This window comes from Emys orbicularis, chromosome 1, assembly GCF_028017835.1.
Source record: "Emys orbicularis isolate rEmyOrb1 chromosome 1, rEmyOrb1.hap1, whole genome shotgun sequence".
Lineage (NCBI taxonomy): Eukaryota > Metazoa > Chordata > Testudines > Emydidae > Emys > Emys orbicularis.
The window spans coordinates 64,976,349-65,001,894 of NC_088683.1; the positions used below are offsets into that span (position 1 = coordinate 64,976,349).

The window sequence follows — 25,546 nt, forward strand, 5'->3', positions numbered from 1 at the left end:
TAGTCACATGAATGCCCCTTCACATCTTTGCATTCAGTGAGCAATTCATTTAGGATTGCCAAAAAGCTGCAATCCTTGCATGTTCTCAGAACAATTGTAAGATTAGCTCTGAAATTCACATCTTGGAATGCTTGACCCTGAAGCTGCTAGGCAATAGTGTCATTCCATTGAACTCAGTGGGACTGTTTGCATAAGTAAGGACTAACTGTGGATTGCAAGGATTGGGCCCTAGCTGTCCTATCAAGAAAACAAAACAAGAGCAGTTTCTACTCTTAAACCAGATGGTTTTTTTGTATTGGTGTTGGTCTGGTTGTGGCTTTCAGTAGCACTTTACCAAGAGCTGGGGAGCAACTAAGTTTGACTTGTAATGTTTTTGTCACTCTGTCTCTGCTTTTTAATTAAAAAGCAGGTGCTTGATCCAGCATCTAATGAAAAAAATCCATCAATATTTATGGGAGCAGGAGTCAGCCCCAAAAATCCAGTCGTGAAGTCCATACCTAGACACGGACATCAATGGAAGATTTGCCAGCATAAAGACTGCACAACTGGGCCCTCAATGAGAAATGTTGGCCAGGTTCAGTTCATTTCATGGTGGTGTTGAATGGTAAAGCAATACGAATAATTAAATTTCCAATAACTCTTATGTGCCTGGTTAACCAAGCTATTCAGAATGTTCGCTGCCCAGTAAGACTGGAATTTCTTCTAGCAATTTCCCCCTGTGGTTTAGGGCCAAATTATGAACTGGTTTACACCTTGTGATTTTCCAATAACTTCAATGGAGGATTAGTGCAAAATATAGCCATTGTACTAATGAGCCATGGAGTTACTCTAGTTTACACTAGGTGAGGAGCTGTACTACCAGTCCTCTACTGTTTTGAAGAAGTCTCAATTAAAATTACGACCATGCAAACAAAGCGTTAATTATTTTATAAACAAAAAATGAATAAAGTTAACTTTAGAAAAATAATGGTCATTAGTACTCTTTCCAGAGCAACTGCCCACATTCCACTGCTTTGTATGTCATTAATACTTTTCATAAAATAATTTACAGCAGTGCAAAATAGTTTATTTAGCAATATGATACTTTTCATTATATGGCTACTGCAGTAGTTCATTTTCCATGTGATGACTAATGCCTTGACAAGCTTAAAGTGCCACACTGTGATACTCACAAGTGCTGTCTCTTCTGTGTAACTGGCTCAGGCTGGAATGGGGGTGAATTTGGTAGATTTTGATGATTTGGGTGAATCCCTCCACATGTCCAAACTGTTTGTTGGGCTTCTGTTGTTGGTAAAAGAAGTCTGTCTTCTGCTAACGCTGTCAGAATCTTCTTTACTCAGCTTTTGTTTTATTTTTTGACAGCAGGGGAAGCTCTGTAAACAGTCTTGCAGGAGGTGTCCACTAAAGAACATGTAGATCCAGGGATTGCAACAACTGTTCAGACTGGCCAACAGAGCAGTGACTGTAATGACAGTGTTTTCAGAATCTATTTTAAAAAAAAAAGTATACTGTTTTAGTAGCAGAAGTAAAGGAACATTGCCAACATACGGTTAATTTCTTCATTAACCATTTGATTAACCACTGGTCTGGCTGGGCGCCCTCTATTGGCAGCCCTTCAGATTGTTGTGGGGGAATCCAGCCTCTGGATCCCCAGGTGTTATAAACCCAAGCACTGTCCCAGTCTTGGGGTCCCTAGGCACATTGTTAGAACGAAGACCCTCTGTCTTACACTCCATCTGGAGAGCTGTGATCTCATGGCACCCTGCCCAGCCCCTGTAACCAGTATGAACTCCTCAGGCTCCCCCGTCTCTTACACACACCTCTCCCATAATCTCACCAAAGGTGAGAGACTTCTAGTTTACCTCTCCAAGGGGCCATCATGTGGAAAGTGTTACATATAACACAGACATACAGTCCAGAGTTCTACAGTGCTGCTGCTCTTCACTTAATCATATGAGAAATACACAGATCCATAGAAAAATAATAAACTACATGCATTTCCCTTCCTCAGTTTCCTCAAGACTCCAGATGATTCTTTGGGCTGGAGTCAGGGACTGTCCAGCATCCTTCTGTTACTTGCATGCTGAAACATGGAGTATTCTCCCCTCAACTAGTCCTCTGACCTAGGTTGTCCATGCCCTTCCTTCCTCCCCTGTAAGTCTTTAGTTAAAGCCCTAACTGGTCACCTGGCTTCCTTTGCTCTGCACCTGGTAAATTTCCATTTTTTCCAGTTCCCCCTCCCCTCAGAGAGGGAAGGTAAAACGGTTTCTCCTTTAGACCAGAGCTCATCCATTCTTCCAAGTTATCATCAACTGAATAGGGTCCTTGAGTTCTATGACCCTCCTTGTATCTGGTCTAGGAGGAAATGATACAGCACTTCTAGCCCATAGTGGATACAACAAAGCTGATACAGCGATTTTCATAGTAACCACTTCATATCAACCAGAATTCAGCAATTGTACAGACAGATCCTCCAAATCATCCTAAGGACATAATCAGGAAGTCCTTAGTCAGGTAAAACTCCAATTGAAGTCAACTGGACTTTTATCTGAGTAAAGATTAATGACTTCTGGTTTGGGATCTAAGAACCCAATACAGCAAAGCACTTCAGCACATGTTAACCTGTAAGTGTCAGCAGTCCCATTGACATTGAGGCTATGCATACCCTACCACTTATGTTGGTAATACTCATGTTGCTCAGGGGTGTGAATTAGCCACCACCCCAAGCGACATAAATTACACTGACCTAAGTGCCGGGATGGACAGCACTATGTTGACGGGACAGCTTCTCCTGTTGATATACCTACTGCTGCTCATTGGGGGTGGATTAATTCCCGTCATTTTAAAGTGAGTACGCTAGAGAGCTTACAGTGGCACAGCTGCAGCTCTCTAGTGTAGCCATAGCCTAAGTGAGTGCTTTGCTGGACGGGAGCCTTAAATCCCAAGCCTGAAGTCCGAATTCGATTAGGTAAGAGTGAAATTGACGTCACTGGCAAAACACTAGCTTCAGCAAGGCCAGGATTTCACCCTAAGTTTTTTCTTCCAAAATGTATATAGGCCCTGATCCAAAGCCCATTGAATCAGATCCATAATGCTAGAGATCAAAGAAAGAGGCTCTGTTTTTTTCCCTTCAAATAAACTTTGTCATAGAAAAAGCTTCATCCCTCCTACCTCTACTAGTTTAAATTGTCAGACTCTTTCAAGTACTTAGTATGTTCAATTAAAACTTACTTTATGAATATTAAGTCTCCACAGCGATATATTCACTGTGTTGTATAGTTCTACAAGATTTTTAGAATGTCTCTTCATATTAATCTCTCTATTTAACACAGTGAAATACCCTGACAGGTTTTTTCCCCCCCTCCTTTTGAAATCAAAATGATATTAGTCTGCCTCAAACCTTCAATTCTATTTATATTCGATCAACTATGTTATGCATTGTGATTTTGGTCTCAATCCCACATTTCTTGTGTAATCAAAGTTCCCACTATTGTCAATGAAAGTCTGAAGTACAAAAGAGTGAAGTACAATACAGTATCATCATCTAAAGTTTGTGGCTTCCAGCTTTCACTTTACATATATATGTATGCGTACTTTATAATGAATGAAAATTACTTCCAGAATTTTATCCATAACAAGGGCAAAATGAATTCACTGTGCTATTTCTGGAATAGACTTTTTAATTTAAAAACAAAGCACACCTGAAGTTTTGAATTTTGGGGGAACATTTTACTAAATTATGTTTGTTCAAATAAATTCAGCAAATATTTTAATCACAACCATTTACCTTTTATTAAATCAGAAAGCAAATGTGACCATTTCCTTCCAGAAGAGCTGATTGTTTACAAACAGCAAATTTATAATCTCTAAAAGCTTTTGTAAAACATTTGAGCTTAGCACTTTTTTTAGGCTGATACTTTGATATTTTCCTTGGCTGTGTACAGATAGCTGAAGTATCAGACACACTGTGAAAACCTGGGAAATGCAAAATTCTCTTCTTTTTCTATGTTTTTTGAAAGGTAGAAGTATTACAAGTCAAACATTTAAGTTACCACAGAACTTTCAAGCAGGCATACAAGACGGTTGGCAGCCTCCCTGGTTACTCTAGGGCAGTGGTTCTCAAACTTTTTGTATTGGTGACCCTTTCGAACACCAAGCCTCCGAGTGCGACCCCCCCCCTTAGAAATTAAAAACACATTTTTTATATTTAACACTATGTTAAAATACTAAATTTTAACCCTATTGCTTAAAATGAATTTGCCGTTTCTCACTGCTTTTAAATTAAGCCTAAAACACATTTTTATCGAATTAAATATAAGTGGGAAAGTTATTTTTAAGTAGAATTTTATTTTAATACTTGACAGCAATTAATGACCTGAAGCAGCCAAAAAAATCAGTGAGATGGATGATGCTGTTTATTTGACACAAGAAGTTTTATTCTTGGTGTTGTTTTAGAAAAGGCGCATCTGATGTCGTCCTTCACATCAAGCCTGTTTCGAGATTTCGTCTTTATTGTGAGAAGGCTGGAGAATCCACTCTCGCATTCGTAGGTAGTGGGAAATGGCAGAAGGACTCTCAGGGCCATTTCAGACACCAGTGGGTATTCATTTGCAACTGAGCACCAGAACTGGTTTGGAGGCAGCTGTGAGAATTTTGCTTTCACTTCATCATCATTGATCATGTCGACAAACTGTTCCTGTGCGTGAATATCGTGAGTAGGTAACTGCTCAGCTGTCCCACTGAAAGGGTTCTTCACCAGGCAATGAAGTGCTTCTGGTAGCGCTGGGAAGTAGTGTGAGAACTCTTCATGAAGGGCTCTCAAATGTTCACTGATCGCTGACTTGAGAGCACTATCAATGTTAACTTCCTCCTCCTCGCTGAACGAGGAAAGTGTCGGAAACATGCCATATCTGTCTGTGTCCAGCTTCCTTCACCACAGATCCAACTTCATCTGGAAGGCTTTGATTTTATTAGTCAGGTCTATTAACGTTTTCTCCTGAAGTGACAGATTGAGATCATTAAGGTTACCAAAGATATCAACTAGGTATGCCAAGCAGAGAAGCCATTTCTGGTCACTTAACATTTTGTTCAGCTCTTGTTTCTGTTTTCACAGGAAAAACTCTGCCATCTCTTCATGAAGTATAAAAATGTGCTTTAATGCACATCCCGTAGAAAGCCATCAGCTTTGAGTGTGGAAAAGTAGAACTTCATATTCACCACCCATTTCATTGCAGAGCTCTCGAAAGAGTCAACTATTCAGAACATGAGCTTTAATGTAGTTCACTGCTCACATAACAACATCCACCACAGCATTAGGGCATATTGGCAATGTCTTTGCAGCTAGGACTTGACGATGGATTCCACAATGAGTGACAATCACATTAGGTGAGACACACTTTACCTTCTGCTGAAAGCCACACGGTGCACCCATCATTGCTGGAGCACCATCAGTACAGGTACCACAAAGATTTTTCCACTCAATGCCATTGCTTTTGAAAAAAGCATTCACCTTATTGAAAATGGCCTATGATGTTGTGGTTGTTTCAAGTTGTTCACAGAATAAGAACTCATCCTTAACATCCCCGGCATTAACATACCGTACGAATGCTATCAGTTGCGCGCAGTGAGTAACATCAGTAGTTTCATCAAGTTGCAGGCTGAACATACTGAAAGCAGAATGTTTAATTTCGTGCACAACTTGTTTTTTGATATCTTCAGACATCTCACATATTCTGCGTTTCACAGTATCATTAGACATGGAAAGCATATTCAGTTTTTTGGCAGTATCATTGCCAACCATAAGTGCCACAATATCTTTGCATGCTGGCAGAATAAACTCCTAACCTACTGTATGCGGTGATTTGGTACAGGCAATGCGTAGTGACACAACACAAGAGGCCTCCACAGTGGAGGACGTTTGCTGTTGTAAACTTCCATCAGCATCAAGCCTGGCCTTCTTTGTTGCTTCTTCTCTGCGTTTGAAAAAAAACCATGTTTTGATTTTTATGCTCAGGATGTCTAGTTTCAAGATGTCGCTGCAGTTTGCATGGTTTCATTGATTCAGCAGACAAAACTTCACAGCAAATGACTCATTGCGGTTTTTCAGTACCAGAGGTGATGATACTGGTAAAACCAAGTTTAATGTAAGACTCGAGATACTTTTGTTTTTTAGCGGTTTTAGCAGTACACGTGGCCATTATTTTCAGGAGAAAGTTTGCATTTGTGTGTCTGACTGTACTTGTTCAGCTGCTAAAGAATCAAGCCCTCTCAGTACCAGGGCCAGCCATAGGAAAAATGGCGCCCTGGGCAAACTTCTATTTGGCGCCTTCTTTGGAGGTGGAGCAGGGCTAGAGGTGGAGTGGAGTTGGTGGTGGAGCTGGGCTGGAGGAGCTTGGGGCTCTGAGGTCCGCATATGGTGGTGATGGTGGCTCACAACCAAGTGCCTGGCCGGGCTCACAGTGGGTGGTGGGGCTTGGGGCTGACAACCCGGTGTGTTGCAGGGCTGGGGGTTAACAACCTTGTGCCCGGCAGAGCTCCCGGCTAATAACCCTCACCATGGCCAGGCCCCGCCTGACAACCCCAGTACAGGGGTCAGGGCTCACAGTGTCGTGGATGCCCCAGCTCACAGCCCCTCTCCTGGTTGGGGTCGGGGAATCACAACACCATGCCTGGCCGGGATTGGGGCTTGCAACCCCACACAGGGGTCGGGGCTTGCAGCCCCAAAGCAGGGCCAAATTAATCTTTGTGGGCCCGGCCCCAAACATATTTGTGGGCCCCCATGGAGGCAACGGAACATGGCGCAGGGAAGTCCCCGGAGCGAGGGGCAATGGGCATGGTATGGCAGGGGCAGCCCTGCTCCACCCAGTGTGCAAACTGGCAGTGCCAGATGCACACTGGCCCACCCAGCCCTGTGCTGCCAGCATGCCCCTTCAACAATGGGGGTGGGCCCATGTCGTGCCACACAACTCCCAATGCCCCCCCCCGACTCCCTATGCCCAGTGCCCCCCCACAAATGCACAGTGCTCTGCACACCACCACCCCACCCAGCGCACCCCCGCTCTCAGCCCAACCACAACTGCCCAGCACCCCACACAGACCCCCCCACTTCCTAGCAGTCCAACATGCACAGATCGCCCCCACCTCCACTGCCCAGTGTCCTTCCCCACAGCCCCACCACCACAACTACATAGCGACCCCCCAACAGACCCCCACTGCCCAGCACCCCAAAGCACACAAACCTCCCCCACTCCCCAGCACCTCCCACCCCCTCACATCCCAGCATGTGACCCATGCCCTCAAGCCCTGCCCCCAGGCCCTGCTGAGCCAGCACAGAGCAGGGATCCCCCCTCCCAGCACAGTGCTAGGGGGCAGGACAGCTGAAGCTTGGGAGCACAGAGCGGTCCTGTCCCCTGGGGCCCCACCCAGCCCTACCCACCTGGCGCTGGTGCTGCCCGTGGCGGAGGTGGCATTTCCTTGCATGGGCGAAGGGTAGCTACCAACTCCCCCAGCCAACCACTTCCGCAGAGCGGCCGGGAGAGGCGCACCCACCCCCAGGGAGCCTGAAACGGATGGTCACTGGCCCGAACTGGCAGCGGCTGAGAAGAGCAAGCAGTGGACGGGAGGAAGGGGTCATGGCACAGGTGCTGACTTTTGGTTTTGCTAGTGGGTGCCCCATCATAGCTCTGCCTCCTCCCCCAAGGCCCCACCCCCCACACAACCTCTTTCTGGCCCCGCTCTGCCCAATCCCCCTAGACCTCTCTGAATGGACCCACAGTATTCTTGCCGCCAAGTTAAAGAAGTATGGGCTGGATGAATGGACTGTAAGGTGGATAGAAAGCTGGCTAAATCGTCGGGCTCAACGGGTAGTGATCAATGGCTCCATGTCTAGTTGGCAGCCAGTTTCAAGTGGAGTGCCCCAAGGGTCGGTCCTGGGGCCGGTTTTGTTTAATATCTTTATTAATGATCTGGAGGATGGTGTGGACTGCACTCTCAGCAAGTTTGCAGATGACACTAAACTGGGAGGTGTGGTAGATACACTAGAGGGTAGGGATCGGATACAGAGGGACCTAGACAAATTAGAGGATTGGGCCAAAAAAACCCTGATGAGGTTCAACAAGGACAAGTGCAGAGTCCTGCACTTAGGACGGAAGAATCCCATGCACTGCTACAGACTAGGGACCGAATGGCTGGGTAGCAGTTCTGCAGAAAAGGACCTAGGGGTCACAGTGGACAAGAAGCTGGATATGAGTCAACAGTGTGCTCTTGTTGCCAAGAAGGCTAATGGCATTTTGGGCTGTATAAGTAGGGGCATTGCCAGCAGATCGAGGAACGTGATCGTTCCCCTTTATTCGACATTGGTGAGGCCTCATCTGGAATACTGTGTCCAGTTTTGGGCCCCACACTACAAGAAGGATGTGGAAAAATTGGAAAGAGTCCAGCGGAGGGCAACAAAATGATTTGGGGTCTGGAGCACATGACTTATGAGGAGAGGCTGAGGGAACTGGGATTGTTTAGTCTCCAGAAGAGAAGAATGAGGGGGGATTTGATAGCTGCATTCAACTACCTGAGGGGGGGTTCCAAAGAGGATGGAGCTCGGCTGTTCTCAGTGGTGGCAGATGACAGAACAAGGAGCAATGGTCTCAAGTTGCAGTGGGGGAGGTCTAGGTTGGATATTAGGAAAAACTTTTTCACTAGGAGGGTGGTGAAGCACTGGAATGCGTTACCTAGGGAGGTGGTGGAGTCTCCTTCCTTGGAGGTTTTTAAGGCCCGGCTTGACAAAGCCCTGGCTGGGATGATTTAGTTGGGAATTGGTCCTGCTTTGAGCAGGGGGTTGGACTAGATGACCTCCTGAGGTCCCTTCCAACCTTGATATTCTATGATTCTATTTCAGAGTAGCAGCCGTGTTAGTCTGTATCCGCAAAAATAACAGGAGTACTTGTGGCACCTTAGAGACTAACAAATTTATTATGAATGCCTCCTGCCTGCCGCCCACTCCTTTCTGCCCCCTCCTGCCTTACAGGCGAGGTGTGTGTGCTGGAGGGGTGCTCTGCCAATTTTGAGGGGAGGCTATTTTCAGCATATTTATACACTTTCATTCTAGTTTTTGAATGTGTGTCTATCATTGGTATCTCCCCTTCCTGATGTTTCCCACTTCTTGCTCTCCATCTGTGTCCCTTTGCCCATCTTTCTCTCTCTCTGCTCCCCATCTCCTGGTGGCTCTGTCTAGCAGCCGCTCCCACCCACGCACTCAAAGAAGCTCTGTCTCTCCCTAACCCCACCCCCTGCGGCCAGCCCAGAAACTGCCCGCCCTGACACAGAGAGAAATTTAATTCAACAGCCCAAGAGAGAAATGTCCCATTCATTCATCCTGCTGTGTGGCTGCTGTGTCACTCCAGCTCCTCCCAGTCCCCGTTGTGGCAGCCCACGCTGGCTTTGAAACTCGCTCGCTGACTCCCTCACAACACTGTGCAACTTTTGTGGGGGGGAGCCCATGGTGGGACCATGGCCAAAGGCAAGGGGAGTGGGGGGTTTGCTTCCTCCTCCGGGCTGCTGCAGCCCAGCATCCTGATGCAAGACGAGCTCAGGTGTCCCAAGGTGAAGCAAGGCAGTGTCTCCTGACTTGAAGCTGATACGGGGTGGGTGGGTGGGGTGGATGCAACGGTAGGAATTCCCTGGGAGCTGAAGGAGAGGCGGGGTGTAGATCCAGGAGAAGGAAATCAAACCTTCCTGACGCGGGGAGGAGGGGATGCTGATCTGGGGTGCGGGGGGATAAACTTCCTCTCTGGGAGGAAAAGCCGCTCAGGCAGGCTTGATCTGGGCGGGGGCGGGAGGGGGGAGAGTTGGAAACAGCTTTGAGCTGGGCAACCGTTACTTTGCCAGGCATGAGAGCCAGCCCTGGAGAAGAGCCTGCAGGGAGGATGCAGCTAGAAGTACTGGTGGTGCGTTGCCCCCTCCTGTCCCTCCATGCACGGGGAAAGGGATGCGGTGGCCTGGAACCTAGGTCAGAACCGTAGGGGTTGGGAGCTCCCAGAGCCCGCAGGGGAGGGGTCTGGGCACGGGCAGGGGCCGGGCTGGGAGAGGCTGCTCATTTGTACTTGGGGCTGCAGTGAAGCCCCTCTCACCTTTGGCCACGGCTGGGCGCACCTGACTGGCTGGAGGGAGCACGGGGAGGGGGCGAGCTGCTGGCCCCAGCCCAAGTTCACACATCAAACACAAAGGCAAACTTTTCTTAAAGGAGCCATGTTCTTTGGTTTGTCCCCCTGCCCAGCACTAAGGGGGTCTGCAGCTGATTTCTCCAGGTTGGAGGGGGGCACAGGTCCTGGGGGAGACACTGGAGTGGACTGAGAATGGCTGGCTTGGTCCTTGAGAAACCCCCCAGCCTGTACTCCCCCCAGCAGCCCCCCGCGGCCAGCCGAGAAGCTGCCCACCCATCTCCCCCCAGCCAAGAAGCTGCCCACACCCAATCTCCCCCACCCCTCCACAGCTAGCACAGAAGCTGCCATGCCCTGGCTGCTTGTCCCCCTAGCCCAGCTCCCTCTGCCCTGAAATAGCTGATTGGCAGTTGCCAACAGCTGATCTCCCGGTGGCACCTGTGGGTCATGGGGTGGGGAGGAGCCCTGGGCTGGCCAGCTGAGTGGAGTGAACAGTGGGGGAGAGGAGCCGGGGGGTGTAGAGGAGCCAGCTGCTCTTGGTACAGTGCAAGTGAGCGGGCCACGCCAGGGCCCCTTTTGAGTTTGGGCGTGGCACCACTGTAAACCCGGTACTGCCCCGCAGCCCTGCGCCTGGCCGGAGCTCACAGCCCCGCTCCTGGCCAGGGTTGGGGTTGGGGCTCGCAGCCCCTCATCAGGGTTGCAACCCAGCGCAGGGGTAGACACTCATGGCTCGCAGGGGGTCACGGCTCGCAGCCCCACACAGTCGCTGTCGGGGCTCGCAGTTCGCAGCCACGCGCCGGGGTCGGGGCTCGCGATCCCCCACATAACCAAGTTGCAACCTCCCATGGGGTTGCGACCCTTTGAGAACCAGTGGTTTAGAACTATCACTTAAAACAAAAACAAACAAACAAAACCAGAAACCCTTAGTTACTTCGTAATAGAACGGAGTTTAAGAGGATTTGCTCGTGTCAACTGAACATTGCGTTTTGATCTAACCCAAGCAAAACAGCAAGGCATTGCACCCAGTCCTGCAGTTCTTATTCATGGAACACACTCACCGAAGTCAGGGGTATTTGTCCATGTACTGTACGATTTAGCCCCTCAAGATTATTTAGCTGTGGTATACTGTAGAATCTTTCCTAGATCTCCAAAGGGCCGGATTCTGCTCTCATTGACTTCGGTGAGAGCAGGATCAGGCTCTAGGTTTACACCCCTCCCAGACACAAACTTTAAAATGAAATGGAATCCCCAAATTAGTTATTTATTTTCCTCTTTTAACCTATTTGAATGCAGGTAAGTGGCAAAATTGAAACGCATACAAGACTGACAGGAGAAAGGCTTTCCAGGGTAGCAGCTGCATTTCATTATTGCACCAGAACATTAGGTCTGTCACTCAGTAGCAAAAGCAAAACAGTAAGTGGGAAAACATTATTTAACTCATACCTGCAATATAAACACAAATAATCCTTTAATTTATGTAAAACTTTTTTAGGAACATGATGATTTTTATTCAACATGTTTCCTTAAAGAAATAATTGAGGTGGAGACAAATCATGCCATCAGTTTTTCAGCAGAACTCCACATTTGTTTTACAGGGGAGAGTTGCTTAAAAATCAAAAGCCCTGTTATTCAAATTGTTCCTCAAGAACAACTGAAACAGCGGGGTTTCCTTGTCAGAGCTCGCACTGTCATAATAGCAACTATCAAGGGCAAACTATTTAAAAAAAGGCAGGGTTTGCTGCTCTGAGTGAAACTAAGGTGATTTCCCCATTATCATCTAAAGAAATAATCCTTGGTCTGGATCGCCCCTCTGCTCCCCCAACACACCAGAAGGCGGGGGGGAGGGGGGGAGTACTTTACGTCTCTCTCCCTCTCATAATCTGTTCTGAGTTACTTCGGTGTGAGTGCGGAGTCACTCCGGATGGCAGCAAGGTAAACCAGAGCACCTCCCTTCACCTACCGATCCAGGAGAACTGCGGGTCCCAGACGGACCACATCTGGACGGTGAAGAAGGGCGCCCAGCAGACGATGTACGCCGAGACGATCACGAAGGTCATCTTGACGGTGCGGATCTTGGCCCGGGAGATGGTCTTGACGCTGCTGACACACGGGGTGGGCAGAAGCCCCCTGCGGAAGGCGCCGCCGGGGGGCCCAGCCGCTGCCCCCTGCTTGCGGCGGGCCCCGCCGCCCCCTTCCCCGCGCCGGCGGGTCTTGCCGCGGATGTTCCGCCAGAGGTGGCCGCAGATGAAGCCGTAGCAGGTGGCCAGGACCAGCACGGGCGCCACGAAGATGCCGCCGGTGATCCAGGTGACGTAGGCGCGGGGCCCCCAGGGCTGCACGAAGTGCGCCCAGCAGTCGTAGACCTGCGAGCCGCGCTCCACCTCGCTGAGGGAGAAGATGAAGTACTGCGGCGTGCTGAGCAGCAGGCTGAGCGCCCAGGCGGCCGCCACCATGGCGTGCGGGCGGCGGGCGGGCTGGCGCAGGGTCTGCAGCGGGTGGCACACGGCCACGTAGCGGTCGGCCGTCATGGCCACCAGCAGGTAGGCCGAGGCGAACATGCCGAAGACCTGCAGGTGCTTCACCACGCGGCACAGCCCGTCGGGCCCGTGGAAGCGGTAGGTCACCTCCCAGCACAGCTGCGGCAGCACCTGGAAGAAGGCCACGGCCAGGTCGGCCAGGCTGAGGTGGCGGATGAAGAGGTGCACGCGGGAGGCCTTGCGGGCCGTGCGGCGCAGCGCCAGCAGCACGAGGCCGTTGCCCAGCAGCGCCGCCGCGAAGATCAGCCCCAACACGGCGATCTCCAGCTTGGCCAGCTCCTCGTCCCGCCCGTACGGGTCCCAGCCGGCCGCGCGGCTGGCGTTGGGGGCGGCGGAGCCGGGCGCCGGGCTGGGGCTGCTCCCCGCCGCCAGCCGCCACTGGCTGCCGTTCCCGGCCGGAGGCGCTTCCCACGAGGGCCCGGGGCTGGCGGCCGAGCGCATGGTGCCGCCTGGCGGGACCCTGCCCTCGCACTCCCCGCCCGCCCGCCCGCTCGCTTCGCCGCTGCTGCTGCTGCTCTGCCCTGGCTCCCACCGCCTCGGCTGCCCCCAGGTTCTCTGTGAGCGAGCGAGCGCCGGGGGCCGGTGCCTTTATCCGGCGGGGAGGGGCGCGCCCGTCTCAGAGGCTGGTCAGCGCTTGACGCCAGCCGCCCCTTCCCCCGCTTCCCTGTGCAGCAGCGCGGCCGCCACTGGAAGGCTGCCCCGGGGCACAGGAGCTGAGCTCTCTACCCCCTTTCCCGTCCCCCTTAGGTACCTTCCTCCAGCCCCGCCCCGTGGTTGTGGACCAGGTTCTCTTCCCCCTCGGTCACTCCCAGGGGTCGCTTTTTTCTCTGCCCAAGGAGAATGAGGGGAGCGGACCCCTGCAGGGGGATGGGCTCTGTCCATCAATGCAAGGAGGGGAAGGCGGGGGGCGATCGGCACCTTCACTCCTTAGTCTGGAAAACTCCCTTTGCCTGCCCCCGGTCCTCAAAAGGTGTTTTATTGCGCTGGGGAAGAGTTGCTGAGCGGGGCAGCAAGAGGGAAAGGATCAAAGACAGGCAGGGAGAAGAGCGGAGAGAGACAGTAGCATACAGGTGTGGGGCAGCAGAAGGAGCAGGACGGGGGGGGGGGGGGGCAGAGGCCAGGGCAGGAGAAGGGGTAGAGGCAAGCTGGAGCGCGGCGGGGCAGTGGCGACACCTTGCAGGGATGTAAGAATAAGAGGAGACATGGGAGTGGGAGAGAAAGGAACTGGGCACAAGAACAGCATCGGAGGGACGGGAGAATGATCTGCTGGCTGTAGGAATGCAACCGCTCTGCCTCTCCACTGTGGAGCCTTGTTTTTGTCGGGGGTTGTATCGTCGCTTGGAAGATTCTTCTAGGTGAGCAGCGAGATGTATCTGATGGCATGCAGTTCTGGGAAATGTCAATTTCCTTACTCCGAGCCATCTCTTTTGAAGAGTTACCGTGAAGAAAAATATGATCTACAGCATCATCTATTTCCTTAAATCCAAGAGAAAAACAAAGCAGCATCCCTCAAAAACAGTCTATTACTAGTATCTATGAATTATTATTTTTTCATTTCCAGAATGGATTCTAATAACGTCTGTTGCCCAGGAGGTTGTTTTATGGCTTTGACACTGTCTTCCGAATTTATCCCTTGTACCCTTTCCTGTTGCACACACAGAGAAGAGATGAAAGTGAAATGTGTTGAACTGTTACTCTCCATACATCCTTAAAAGCCACGGGATAGAGTTTATTACAGAATTGAGTTTTAGAAGAAGGCAATAGTGAACAAACAGTGTTTTCAAAATGTTGTCACAACTTTGGTTATTTGGGATAATCAAAACAATATTTTAGAGGAAATGTCTCTGTTATTTTTCCCTTGTGTCCCGCTAAGCCGAGGATGGAAAGTGATGTTCTGGCATTTAGCCGAGTACTGTCTGGTCCTCTCATGGAGTATAACAATTGTACTAGAATAAAGCCCAGAAGAGAGGGGAGGAGAATCAACAGCACAAACTGGAAACAAAGGGTGAAATCTTGACCCCCTTTAAGTCAATGGCAAAACTCCATTTTACTTCAGTGGGGCCAGGATTTCACCCCTGATGGTAGAAATTCACCTAGAATTCAACACAGAAAAAGACAGCATGGCTCTAAAACCTCCTCTAAAGTACTGTGACTGCAAACATATTTCCATAGTTGATCACTTTAACTTTAATCATTTCTTAAATATAGAAACTAGCAGATAAAGATTTTCCATTTTCTTGGTTTCATAGATTATTCTGGATTTAGGGCAAAATTCTGGCCCCATTGTAATACATAGGGATTTTATCATTGATTTCAGTGGGACCAGGATTTGGTCCTTATAACCTAGAAACAGCTTTCATTCTGTCATTTGAAATAATACTTGAGATTTAAGGCTAGATCTTGCTCCAATTCAGTTCACTGGTAAAATACCCACATTGTCTTCCATAGAAAATCCTGGATCAGGTCCTATCTGACTGGAACAAAACTGTGTTTCTTGGGCTGATTTTTAACTAAAACAACTTTAAGAAGAGGAAAAAAAATCTGCTTTATAAAACAGGGTTTAAAGAATAAAATTTATATTTGGTCTTTCATTAAAAAGGCAGTTTTGAGATTCTGGTTTTAGAGGACTCTTCCAGATTGACTGTAGATGAAAGACTCATGAATTATATACTTCAGGATATACTAAATTACTTTCTGGACTTGATCCTGCACTTTGTACCTTATTTGAGGCTTGCTATCATAAAGCGCTCACAGCAGAGCTTTAGAGCTTGGTCCATTGAAGTCAGTGTCAGAACTCGCATTAATTGCAGTGGCAGAAGGAACACGCCCTTACTTCACATCTCTGATTCTATCCCACTGTGTTAGTGATTTTGGGAGGTCTTTTCTAGCGGAGGAGGGAAGCCACCATGAGTTTTGCCTGTATAAAGACTGCAGAATTAGGCCCAGACTACACTGAAAATTTTTGACCAGCTCTAATTTATGATTACAAGATTTTTTCATTAAAAAATGGCCTTTATTCAAAAATGATTTTTTTCATGAAAAAAGCCATGCCTTTTCCCAGCTTTTTTATCGTAAGCATTATTGAAAGTATAAACCATTTGATAACATTTACATAATGCTTTTTGATAAGTTTTAAACTGAAAACCAGGTCATTTAAACTTTTTTCATGATTTTTTTCCAAAACATTTTGAAATGGAAATGACTTTGAAATGTCAACAATTTTCACAACAGCTATGATTTAAAAAAAACCATGGACCATATAATCTCTGCAACTACGCAGTGTGGAAAAGAGCAGCTAAAATCAAATGGGACAAGGGTTGAGGTCAAATACAGAGGAAAAAAAGAGGCTACATGGTATAATTCCCAAGGTAGCCACCAATGACTCCTCCAGATTAAATATGTATGGTCTGCTGTGGTAAGAAATTTGGGAACAGTCACTCCTTTCAACATTGTTTTCCTGTGATCCAGGCATGATTTACAAGGGGAAAATTGCCTAAATTTAAGCTCATATGAACAGAATTAACTTAACATGTGTGTCATGTATATGTGTGAAACTCTGTATCTACATGGGGAACAAATATTTAATGAGCTCTTCAAACTAGCAGAGAAAGATATAACACCATCCAATGGCTGGAAGTTGAAGCTAGCCAATCCAGACTGGAAATAAGGTGTACATTTTTAATGATAAGAGTAATTAACCATTGGAACAACCATGGATTCTCCCTCACTGAGTATTTTAAAATAATGATTGGATGTTTTTCTAAAAGCTCTGCTCTCGGAATTACTTTTGGGAAGTTCCATGGCCTGTGTTATACAGGAGGTCAGACTAGATTCTCACAATGGTCCCTTCTGGCCGTGGAATCTATGAGTCTATGAATCTGTGGTTAGCCGACTGAGGCTGTGTACCACATAGGAGAGAGTCAATCTTTCGGTTATCCAGAACGCAGACCATTTAGGGACTGATAAATAAAACAATACATGAAATACCACTTGGATACTAGCAGCCAGTTCAGACACTGGAGGCATTCATACTAGTAGTGCTCTGGTTTAAAAGAAAGGGAGTTGTTGGCAAGCCATTCTTTGTGAGAATCCCGATTCTGATTTTTGACTCTGTATCTTGCTTCCCACTTGGTCCAGTAGAGCTTGAATACCTATATCTTCCTTCATTTGTCTAGATTCTACACTAAACAGTCCAGTTCTTTACAATCTCTCCTTATATGGAAGTGTTTGTGTGCTTCTAATCATTTTTGTTATCTGTCTTTGGGCTCCTCTTTCTGCTATATCTGAGATGGGATGATTAGAACTGAACACAGTATTCAAGTCGAGGGTGTACTTAGGCAGTAAGTGGCATTACCACGTTTTCAGTATTATTTTTTATCCCATTCTTTCTACATCCTACATTCTGTTTGCTGAGTTGGTTTGTTTATATCACTATCGTGCATCAAGCAGTTCACAATGATACCCAGATCTTTTCCCCCAGTGGTTACTGTTAATGTAGAAGGACATAGGATGGTTGATTGAGAGTTATTTATAACAAAATCACCAAGTATCAATATTTATTAACCAAAATATTACTACTCTATAGCCACAGGATATGGTGGTCACAGAGCAATTGCATAATTTGATAGGCTACCTACCCTGTAAGAATGTAGGTTTAGAAGATTGAACAAATGCTTTACAGTTTTACTTATACTAAATGTCCACCCATGCTTGTTTCAACTCAATCCTACCTAACGGCACATTGCTTAGTTATAATCAAATTCTTTAGTAAGAGCCAGATCTAGCAAAGCACTTTGAGCATGTGCAAAAATTTCAGTGTGATTATTCATGTGCTGAAATTTAAGTGCATTGTTAGACCAGAGTTTTAATCTCTCTAAAACTGTTAATAAAAATAAATATATCACTGAATTACAAGTATACCTTGATACTAAAACAGCTGCTGTACTCTTCAAAATCACATTTTAAAATCATTAATATAGTGTACACGTATAATATGCTGATAGCACTTTTAACTATAATGTGAACAAATAATTTTCAAATCTAGCATTATAATTTTGTTGTAATAGGTGAACTTTTAACATTAGCTTTTTTCAATCTGTGTTTCTTTACTATACAGAAATAAAACCTATTTACTGTATTTTACATTTCCTAAATAAATACTCGGTGGGTAAGTATAATTTAACTAAACAGTAATATTGAGGGCAAAATTTGGCCATCAGAGTGGAGTTAAAGTAGAGTAACCCCATTCAAGGTAATGGAGTTATATAACAAATAGTAATAACTAGTATGAAACTGGTGTTAAGTGAGATGAAAATCAGGCCCAAAGACTATAATTAATAGTGATAGCATGAGCCAGAGTCAGTTCAAGTAAGTTATATAATGGGGATGGCCAAACTTACTGACCCTCTGAGCTGCATACGATAATCTTCAGACATTCGAGAGCTGCAAGACACGCACAACCTTTACACATGCATTTTAAAAAATATCCTACTTACTATATCATGGCTAATTACTGCTAGAGCTAGATGCCTTGTGGGTCTCCATCCTGGTTGTAAGTCTTTGGAAATCTGGTTGATACATTGTCAAGGCAGTACAGAGGAGCTCTGTCAGATGTTGATTTTTAAGGACTGCACGATGTTTTGATTTTATGAACTTCATCACAAAGTACAGTGATTCACAGCAGTATGTTGTGCCAAAAATTTAAATGAGTCGCATACTAGTCTTCTTGAGTTGAGGATACTTCATTCCTGGAACTTCTTCCAGAGCTCAGTTGTAGACTGAGATTTATGCATCATCTTTAGAGCCTGGTCTTTCTGGAGTTCCAATAGTTCCATTTCTACAGTAGATGTTTCTACTGTAGAATCAGTTTTGGGAATCAGACAGGCATCATTAATCACATCAACTATGAATGGGTTTACAAGGAAAGTGAAGCAGGATCTCAGCTTCTGCAAGTCTTCAAACATGGCCTGAAAGTCATCAAGCAGTCCTTGTAATTTACCTCTGTATTCCTTGAGTTTGTGATCTACTTTGATTTCAGGGAATGTGTTTACCCTACTTTTGAGATGGGAAAAGTGGTTGAAATCTCTTGACACTATGTCTCTTTGCAGAAACTTTAACTTGTTCTGGAAGCTGAAGACTGTCTGAGTAAGGTCAGAAATAATCATATCCTTCACTTGGAGTGCCAAGTTGAGAGTTTGCAGATGCTGCATAATATCAGAGAAAAACATCAGATTCTGCATTCATTGCTCATCTTTCAGTTGTGGATAGGACTTTTCCTTTTCTTCAAAGGAAACACTGATAGGCTCCAACAGTTCCACAAACCTATATAAAAAATTGCTGGTTGATTACCACCTCACAATACAGTAGAAAGAGACGTTGTTAGGTTTGTCTTCAAGATCCAGCTCTTCAATGAAATTTTTGAACTGTCAATGAGTCTTCCCATTGGAGCGGATAAAATTGACAATTTCTAGAACTATTTTCGTAACATTTTCATACTTGAAGTATCTGCCTGTGAGATGTTCATGATGGATGATGCAATGAACAGGGAGAAACTCTGGAAATTTGGGATCACTTTTCAAGAGTCTGATAAGGCCTACTTTCGCCCCCTCCCCCCCACCGTTGCAGGTGTTCCATCTGTTGCAACACTGATAGGTTTATCAAGTGGTACATCGGCATTTGTCAATGCTTTGTCAAGTGCGTTCTTTAGGTCAACACCACAGGTTGTTTCTTTTAGCACCACTAAGTCCAACATTTCTCTTTCACAATTACATCTGCGGAAACATAGCAAACAAATATTGGTAGTTGTGGTTTATCTTGAATATCTGTAGATTCATCAACATCTAGGTTGAATGCTAGAGAATTCTTAGATCATTTTGCATATTGCCTGCAAAATCGGCACTGATCTGGAAGATCCACCTCGCCGTAGTGTGGCGCAAAATTGGAATTTGCTGTATTAGTCATTGAAGTTTTGTGTTACTTGGATCTAAAATTGAAACCACTTCTGCAATATTCTTCTTAACAAATTCTCCATCAAATTCAATATGGACATTTAGCATGAGTGATATTCCATGCCATAACAAAACTACTTCAGTCGTTGTGTCAGCTTCCTTAGAAAGTAGTGTCTGTTGACTGTTGAGGCATAATTTTAATGTGCTTAGCTGGTTTTTTCGTAATTCTGATCCAGGAGGGTACTTAGATGAAAATATATTGTGAGTTATTTTGTAGTGACGTTTCAAGTTGCTTGCTTTGTAGTGAGAAAGTGATGCATTGCATATTAGGCACAGGGGTTTGCCACTTTTACTAGTGAATGCAAAATCTTCCTCTCATTCTGGCTGAAAACTTCAGTTTTCTTCTTCATATTTGCGTTATTTACAGTTTGAAGATGTCATTGTCATCCACAAAATTAACTTAGGGTTAGCACTTAAATCTAAAACTATTCAAATGTGACTTATGAACAGTAAACACAGCCTGTAGTGTGCAGCATGCAGGGAGATCACAGCACATGAGATCTGTACATCACTACAGTGATGCAATTTCTGATTATAGCAAGTATGTGCAGCTGAAGTTGGAGCCTAGGCCATAGGCGTGCGCACGGGGTGTGCCGCGTGTGCCCTTGCACACCCTAATGCCCTGAGCTCCGGCTGGGAAGGCTGCACCTCCCCCCCTCAGCTGTTTGCCGGGCAGGCTCAAATCAACTGCTTCCTGCCTCCCTGCTCCGGCAGAGGGCCGAGTGAGTCTCACACACACACACACACAAAAGCCTTAGGTTAGGTGTGGGCGGGAGTGCGGGGCTATCAGCAGCAGCACAGCCAGCCCCTGCTCGCCTAGGGCTGCCCCGCACCTCTTGGGCTGGTGGCCACATGGCAGCCACGTGTATGGCTGCTCCCTGCCAGCCAGGCTCCACTCCGGCCACAGCAGGCAGCAGGTGACCCAAGGGAGCCCAGCTAGGCTAGGGCTGGGTGCAGTGGGAGAAGCTCCAGATACCGGCAGGAGCCATGCAGGGGTGGGGGAAGAGAAGCCCCAGACGGGGCTGGAGCCACGTGGGGGGAGGGAGTGGGGGTGGAGGAGAAGCCCGGACCCCGGCAGGAGCTGCCCGGGGGGAGAAGAGGAGAAGCCCGGACCCCGGCAGGAGCTGCACTGGGGAGGAGGGGAGAGAAGCCCGGACCCTGGCAGGAGCTGCACTGGGGGGGCGGAGGAGCCACACTGGGGCAGGGAGGAGAAGCTCTGGACCCTGGCAGAAGATGTGGGGTTGAAGTCCCCGTCTCGGGAGCCCCCAGCTACTCTAGTGGCAAAAGTTGCAGGGCTGAAGCCCTGACCCCACTCTGTTTGGAGCTGGCCTGAGCCCCTGTCTCCCATCCCACCTGTGGAGCTGGGGCTGCATGCTTCTGCGGGGCAGTATTTGGCTCTGCGGGGAGGCTAGGCCCCTCATCTCATGGTAAGGGGTCCAGGACCAGGGGGGTTGGATAAGGGGTGGGGGCAGTCAGGGGACAGGGAGCAGGGTGGGTTGGATAGGGGGTGGGATCCCGGGGGGGTGGTTAGGGGCAGGGGGTCTCTGGAGGGAGCAGTCAGGGAGCAGGGGGGGTTGGATGGGGCATGGGAGTCCCACGGTCTGTCAGGGAGCAGGGGGTGGATAGGGGTCAGGGCAGTCAGGGGACAGGGAGCAAGGAAGGTCCTGGGGGGGGCAATTGGGGTGTGGGGTCTTTGAAGGCGGTGGTCAGGGGACAAGGAGCTGGGGGGGTTGGATGAGTCAGGAGTTCTGGGAGGGCTGTCAGGAGGCAGGGGTTGGAGAGGGGTTAGGGGAGGCAGGGAGCAGAGGGGGTTGTATGGGTCAGGAGTTCGGGGGGGGGGCTGTCAGGGGGTGGGGAGCGGTTGGATAGGCGTGGCAGTCCTGGGGGTCTGTCTAGGGGCAGGGATGTGGATAAGGGTCGGGGCAGTCAGGGGATGGGTAGGGTTCTAGGGGGGCAGTCAGGGGACAAGGAGCAGGGAGGCTTAGATAGGGGGAGGGATTCTGGGGGGCAGTTAAGGGCAGGGGTCCCAGGAGGTGGTAGTCAGGGGACAAGGAGCAGGGGGGGTTGGGGGTTCTGAGGGGGGCAGTCAGGGGGCGGGAAGTAGGAGGGAGTGGATGGGGGCAGGATGGGGGTGGGGCTAGGGCAGGGTGGGGCTCCCTGGGTGCACACCCTAATGAAATGGGCTGTGCACGCCTATGGCCTAGGCGCCACCTCCAGGGCTGAAGCCCCCAGCACCAACTCATCTCCTCCTGTGAGGCTAAAGCCCTGAACACTTCCTCACTGCCTCCTGCAGGGATGAAGCCCGCTGCGGGATGAAAGCCTGAGCCTCCACACCCTTCCCCCGCCGGGCTGGAGCCATGAGCACCAGTTCATCCCCGGCGGTCTGAAGCCCTGAGATTCCGCGCCGACCCGTAGGGCTGGAGCCGCGAGTGCCGGCTCTCCCTGCTGTGGGGGGAAGCGCTGAGCCTCCGCACCCCGATGCAAGGATGGAGCCATAAGTGCTGGCTCGCCCCGCTATGGGGTGAGGAGCCCCGAGCCTCCGCGCTCCCTTCCCCTCCCCCCCGCACGGGGCTGAAGCTGCGAGCTCTGTGAGCCGCAGGTGACTTGTCGAAGAGCCGCATACAGCTTGCGAGCTGTGGTTTGGCGAGGTCTGTTATATACTAAAGAATTGAGTTTTCATTCTTGTTTTTTCATATTATAATTGGATTTCAAGAAAATTAATATTTCTTTGTCTGCATTAAATCATATTATTTGAGCTGAAAACAGAGATGAGGTGTAATCATAATGACTTTTTATAGTGCATAAGGTTAACATTATCTTACTTAGGCCTGGTCTACACTACAGAGTTAGATTGACATAAGGGAGCTTACATTAACCTAATTATTAGTTATTTTCAACACTAAGAAACAAAACATATACTAGAGACTAGTATTAGAGAAACTAGAGACTACTTAGGTCTAGAGGAAGAGACTACCTAAAATCTTTCTGAATTTAGGAACAGGTGGGGAAGCCTTGCACCTGCTATTTTCAGATCAGAGGGAAGACTGACAGATCTGTTAAGGAGTGTCATGCAGCAAAAAGGCAGTGTCATTTTTGTCATTGGACCCAATTCTACTCCCACTGATTTTAGGCCAGTGTAACTACATTGACTTAAATGAAATTATTTTTGACTTACACTGGTATGAGATCAGAACTTGGGCTATTATTTTGAAATTACTCTTTTCTAAAGTGAAATAAACAGGTGAAGTTCTGCTTTCTGTTACCTTGGTGTATAACTAGGGACACTCCTTTGTCTTCAGAGTTATTTCAAATTTGCAATACCAGAGAGGAAAATATGCCCCAAGCATTTCAGAGGACTTGAATGACTTAAATAGTTATTTGATAATGTTGCACGCAACTTCTGGATGCCGTCCTTATATATTTAAATTTTAAAGAGGAAGACATCATATCTCCTCAGATCTCTAAATTTAAATGTGTTTTGATATGATAAATGATGTTTTAAAGTAAGAATTTTCTCCTCACAGCAACAAAGGATTTCAAATGAACAGCTTGCTCATGTAAGTGGAAAGCTTCACTCCCAGACACCCGAGTTCAAGAGGAGACCAATTGGCTGAGAGATCATACAATGAAAGACACCATTGTTGATTTGTGGCATTACTTCTGACTTAAGACATATTGATTCAAAATCAGAAATTGCCCCAATATTTTTCTAACACATCATTAAGGCATCTTAATGCTTTTACTTGAATATAAAAGAATATCGGCATACAACATATATTCGCAAACAACAAAATCATATGCTGTGTATGTGGCTATCCCAATATGGATAGTTACTGACAAATTGTTACTGCAAGAGGTTTTATAAATAAAGTAAATAATAAACATCCTTGATGCATGCCACATGATAGATAAAGCAAATAATAGACATCCTGTTGCAGTGTTTCCCAAACTTGGGATAACGCTTGTGTAGGGAAAGCCCCTGGCGGGCCGGGCCGATTTGTTTACCTGCTGCCTCTGCAGGTCCAGCCGATCGCAGCTCCCACTGGCCGCGGTTCGCTGCTCCAGGCCAATGGGAGCTGCTGGAAGCAGCGCAGGCCGAGGGACATACTGGCCGCCACTTCCAGCAGCGCCCATTGGCCTGGAGCAGCAAACCGTGGCCAGTGGGAGCCGTGATCGGCCGGACCTGTGGACGCAGCAGGTAAACAAACCAGCCTGGCCCGCTAGGGGCTTTCCCTGCACAAGCAGTGTCCCAAGTTTGGGAAACACTGTCCTGTTGGAAAGAAATTGGATGAACTTTCATCACCTTAACCAGCAATGAAGTTCTTAGTGATGCATACAATAATTTAATGGCCTTAATACAGCCTGGTTGGAAGTTACATTTTAAAGTTATACTTAAGTGATAATTCCAGAGAAATCAGCAAAAGACCTTTCTGCATCTAGTGCCCACAGAATGACCTCTTTCTGGTGATCTCAGGTATGGTGGATAATGTTCAGAGTTCTGAAGTTACGACTTGTGTGTTTATCTGGCTTGAATCTGGATTTCACTGGCTGAATTAATTTTAGCAATATCTGTGAGAGCTGAGTTGTCCAAATTAATCTAGAAATTGATCAGTATAATTGCAATTTTCTAAATATTTGTCCTTTTTTAGGATGAAGGTAAATGATGTCCTGAGGACTCGATTTGGGAAGGACTCTTCTGTGGAGAGAACACTGGAACATCAGGAGTAACTTGGAAGAAAGCAATAGATGAAAGGACTTGTAGAATTCACTTCTGAACTCACCAGGACCAGTTTAAGCTGACATTTAATGGAGAAAATTGAGTCTTTTCTTAGGCAGAATGAGCATCTCTCAGCTATCTACTAACAAAATCCTGTGTTTTGCCCCTACTTTATATCAGCAGTTGAGACAGTAGCCAAACAATGAGTGACATGCAAAATAGAAATCCTGGCAATCTTTAGCCTACAGAGACCAAAGTCTAGCTGGAGGATCATGTGGCTTGTCCCTAAATTCAGTCATTTTCTTTGCAAGTGTCGTAGAAGGTTGTGTCTTACTAGGGCTTGTCTTCACGAACAGCGCTACAGTGGCACAGCTGCACCCATAGGCGCCGACTCCGTGGGTGCTGTGGGGCTGGAGCACCCATGGAGAAAAAATTGTGGGTGCTGAACACCCCCCAGCAACTTCCCATCAGCCTCTCCTCCCCCCCCCCCCCCCCAGCGCCTCCTGCATGCCACAAAACAACGGATCATGGCGGGCGGACGAGTGCATGGTGCCGCCCGGCGGGACCCTTCCCTCGCACTCCCCGCTCGCTTCGCCGCTACTGCTGCTGCTCTGCCCTGGCTGCTGCCGCCTCAGCTGCCCCCAGGTTCTCTGTGAGCGAGCACCAGGGGCCAGTGCCTATATCCCGCGGGGAGGGGCGCGCCCGTCTCAGAGGCTGGTCAGCGCTTGACGCCAGCCGCCCCCTCCCCCGCTTCCCTTTGCAGCAGCGCGGCTGGCACTGGAAGGCTGCCCCGGGGCACAGGAGCTGAGCTCTCTACCCCCTTTCCCGTCCCCCTTAGGTACCTTCCTCCAGCCCCTCCCGTCCCCGTTCGTTACCATGCGCCCCGTGGTTGTGGACCAGGTTCTCTCCCCCATCGGTCACTCCCAGGGGTCGCTTTTTTCTCTGCCCAAGGAGAATGAGGGGAGCGGCCCCCTGCAGGGGGATGGGCTCTGTCCATCAATGCAAGGCGGGGAAGGCAGGGGGTGATCGGCACCTTCACTCCTTAGTCTGGAAAACTCCCTTTGTCTGCCCCTCAATCCCCAAAAGGTGTTTTATTGTGCTGGGGAAGAGTTGCTGAGTGCGGCAGCAAGAGGA

General features: G+C 47.9%; 1 protein-coding gene across 1 annotated transcript; it reads right to left on the minus strand.

Moving 5' to 3' along the window:
* Positions 1-1,199: 1,199 nt before the first annotated feature.
* Positions 1,200-13,129, minus strand: AVPR1A (arginine vasopressin receptor 1A). The gene is made up of 2 exons (XM_065422327.1): positions 12,112-13,129; positions 1,200-1,486 (listed from the first exon to the last, which is right to left on the minus strand). Exons 1-2 carry the CDS (start codon positions 13,127-13,129, stop codon positions 1,200-1,202), a joined length of 1,305 nt encoding a protein of 434 aa, XP_065278399.1.
* Positions 13,130-25,546: the final 12,417 nt, after the last annotated feature.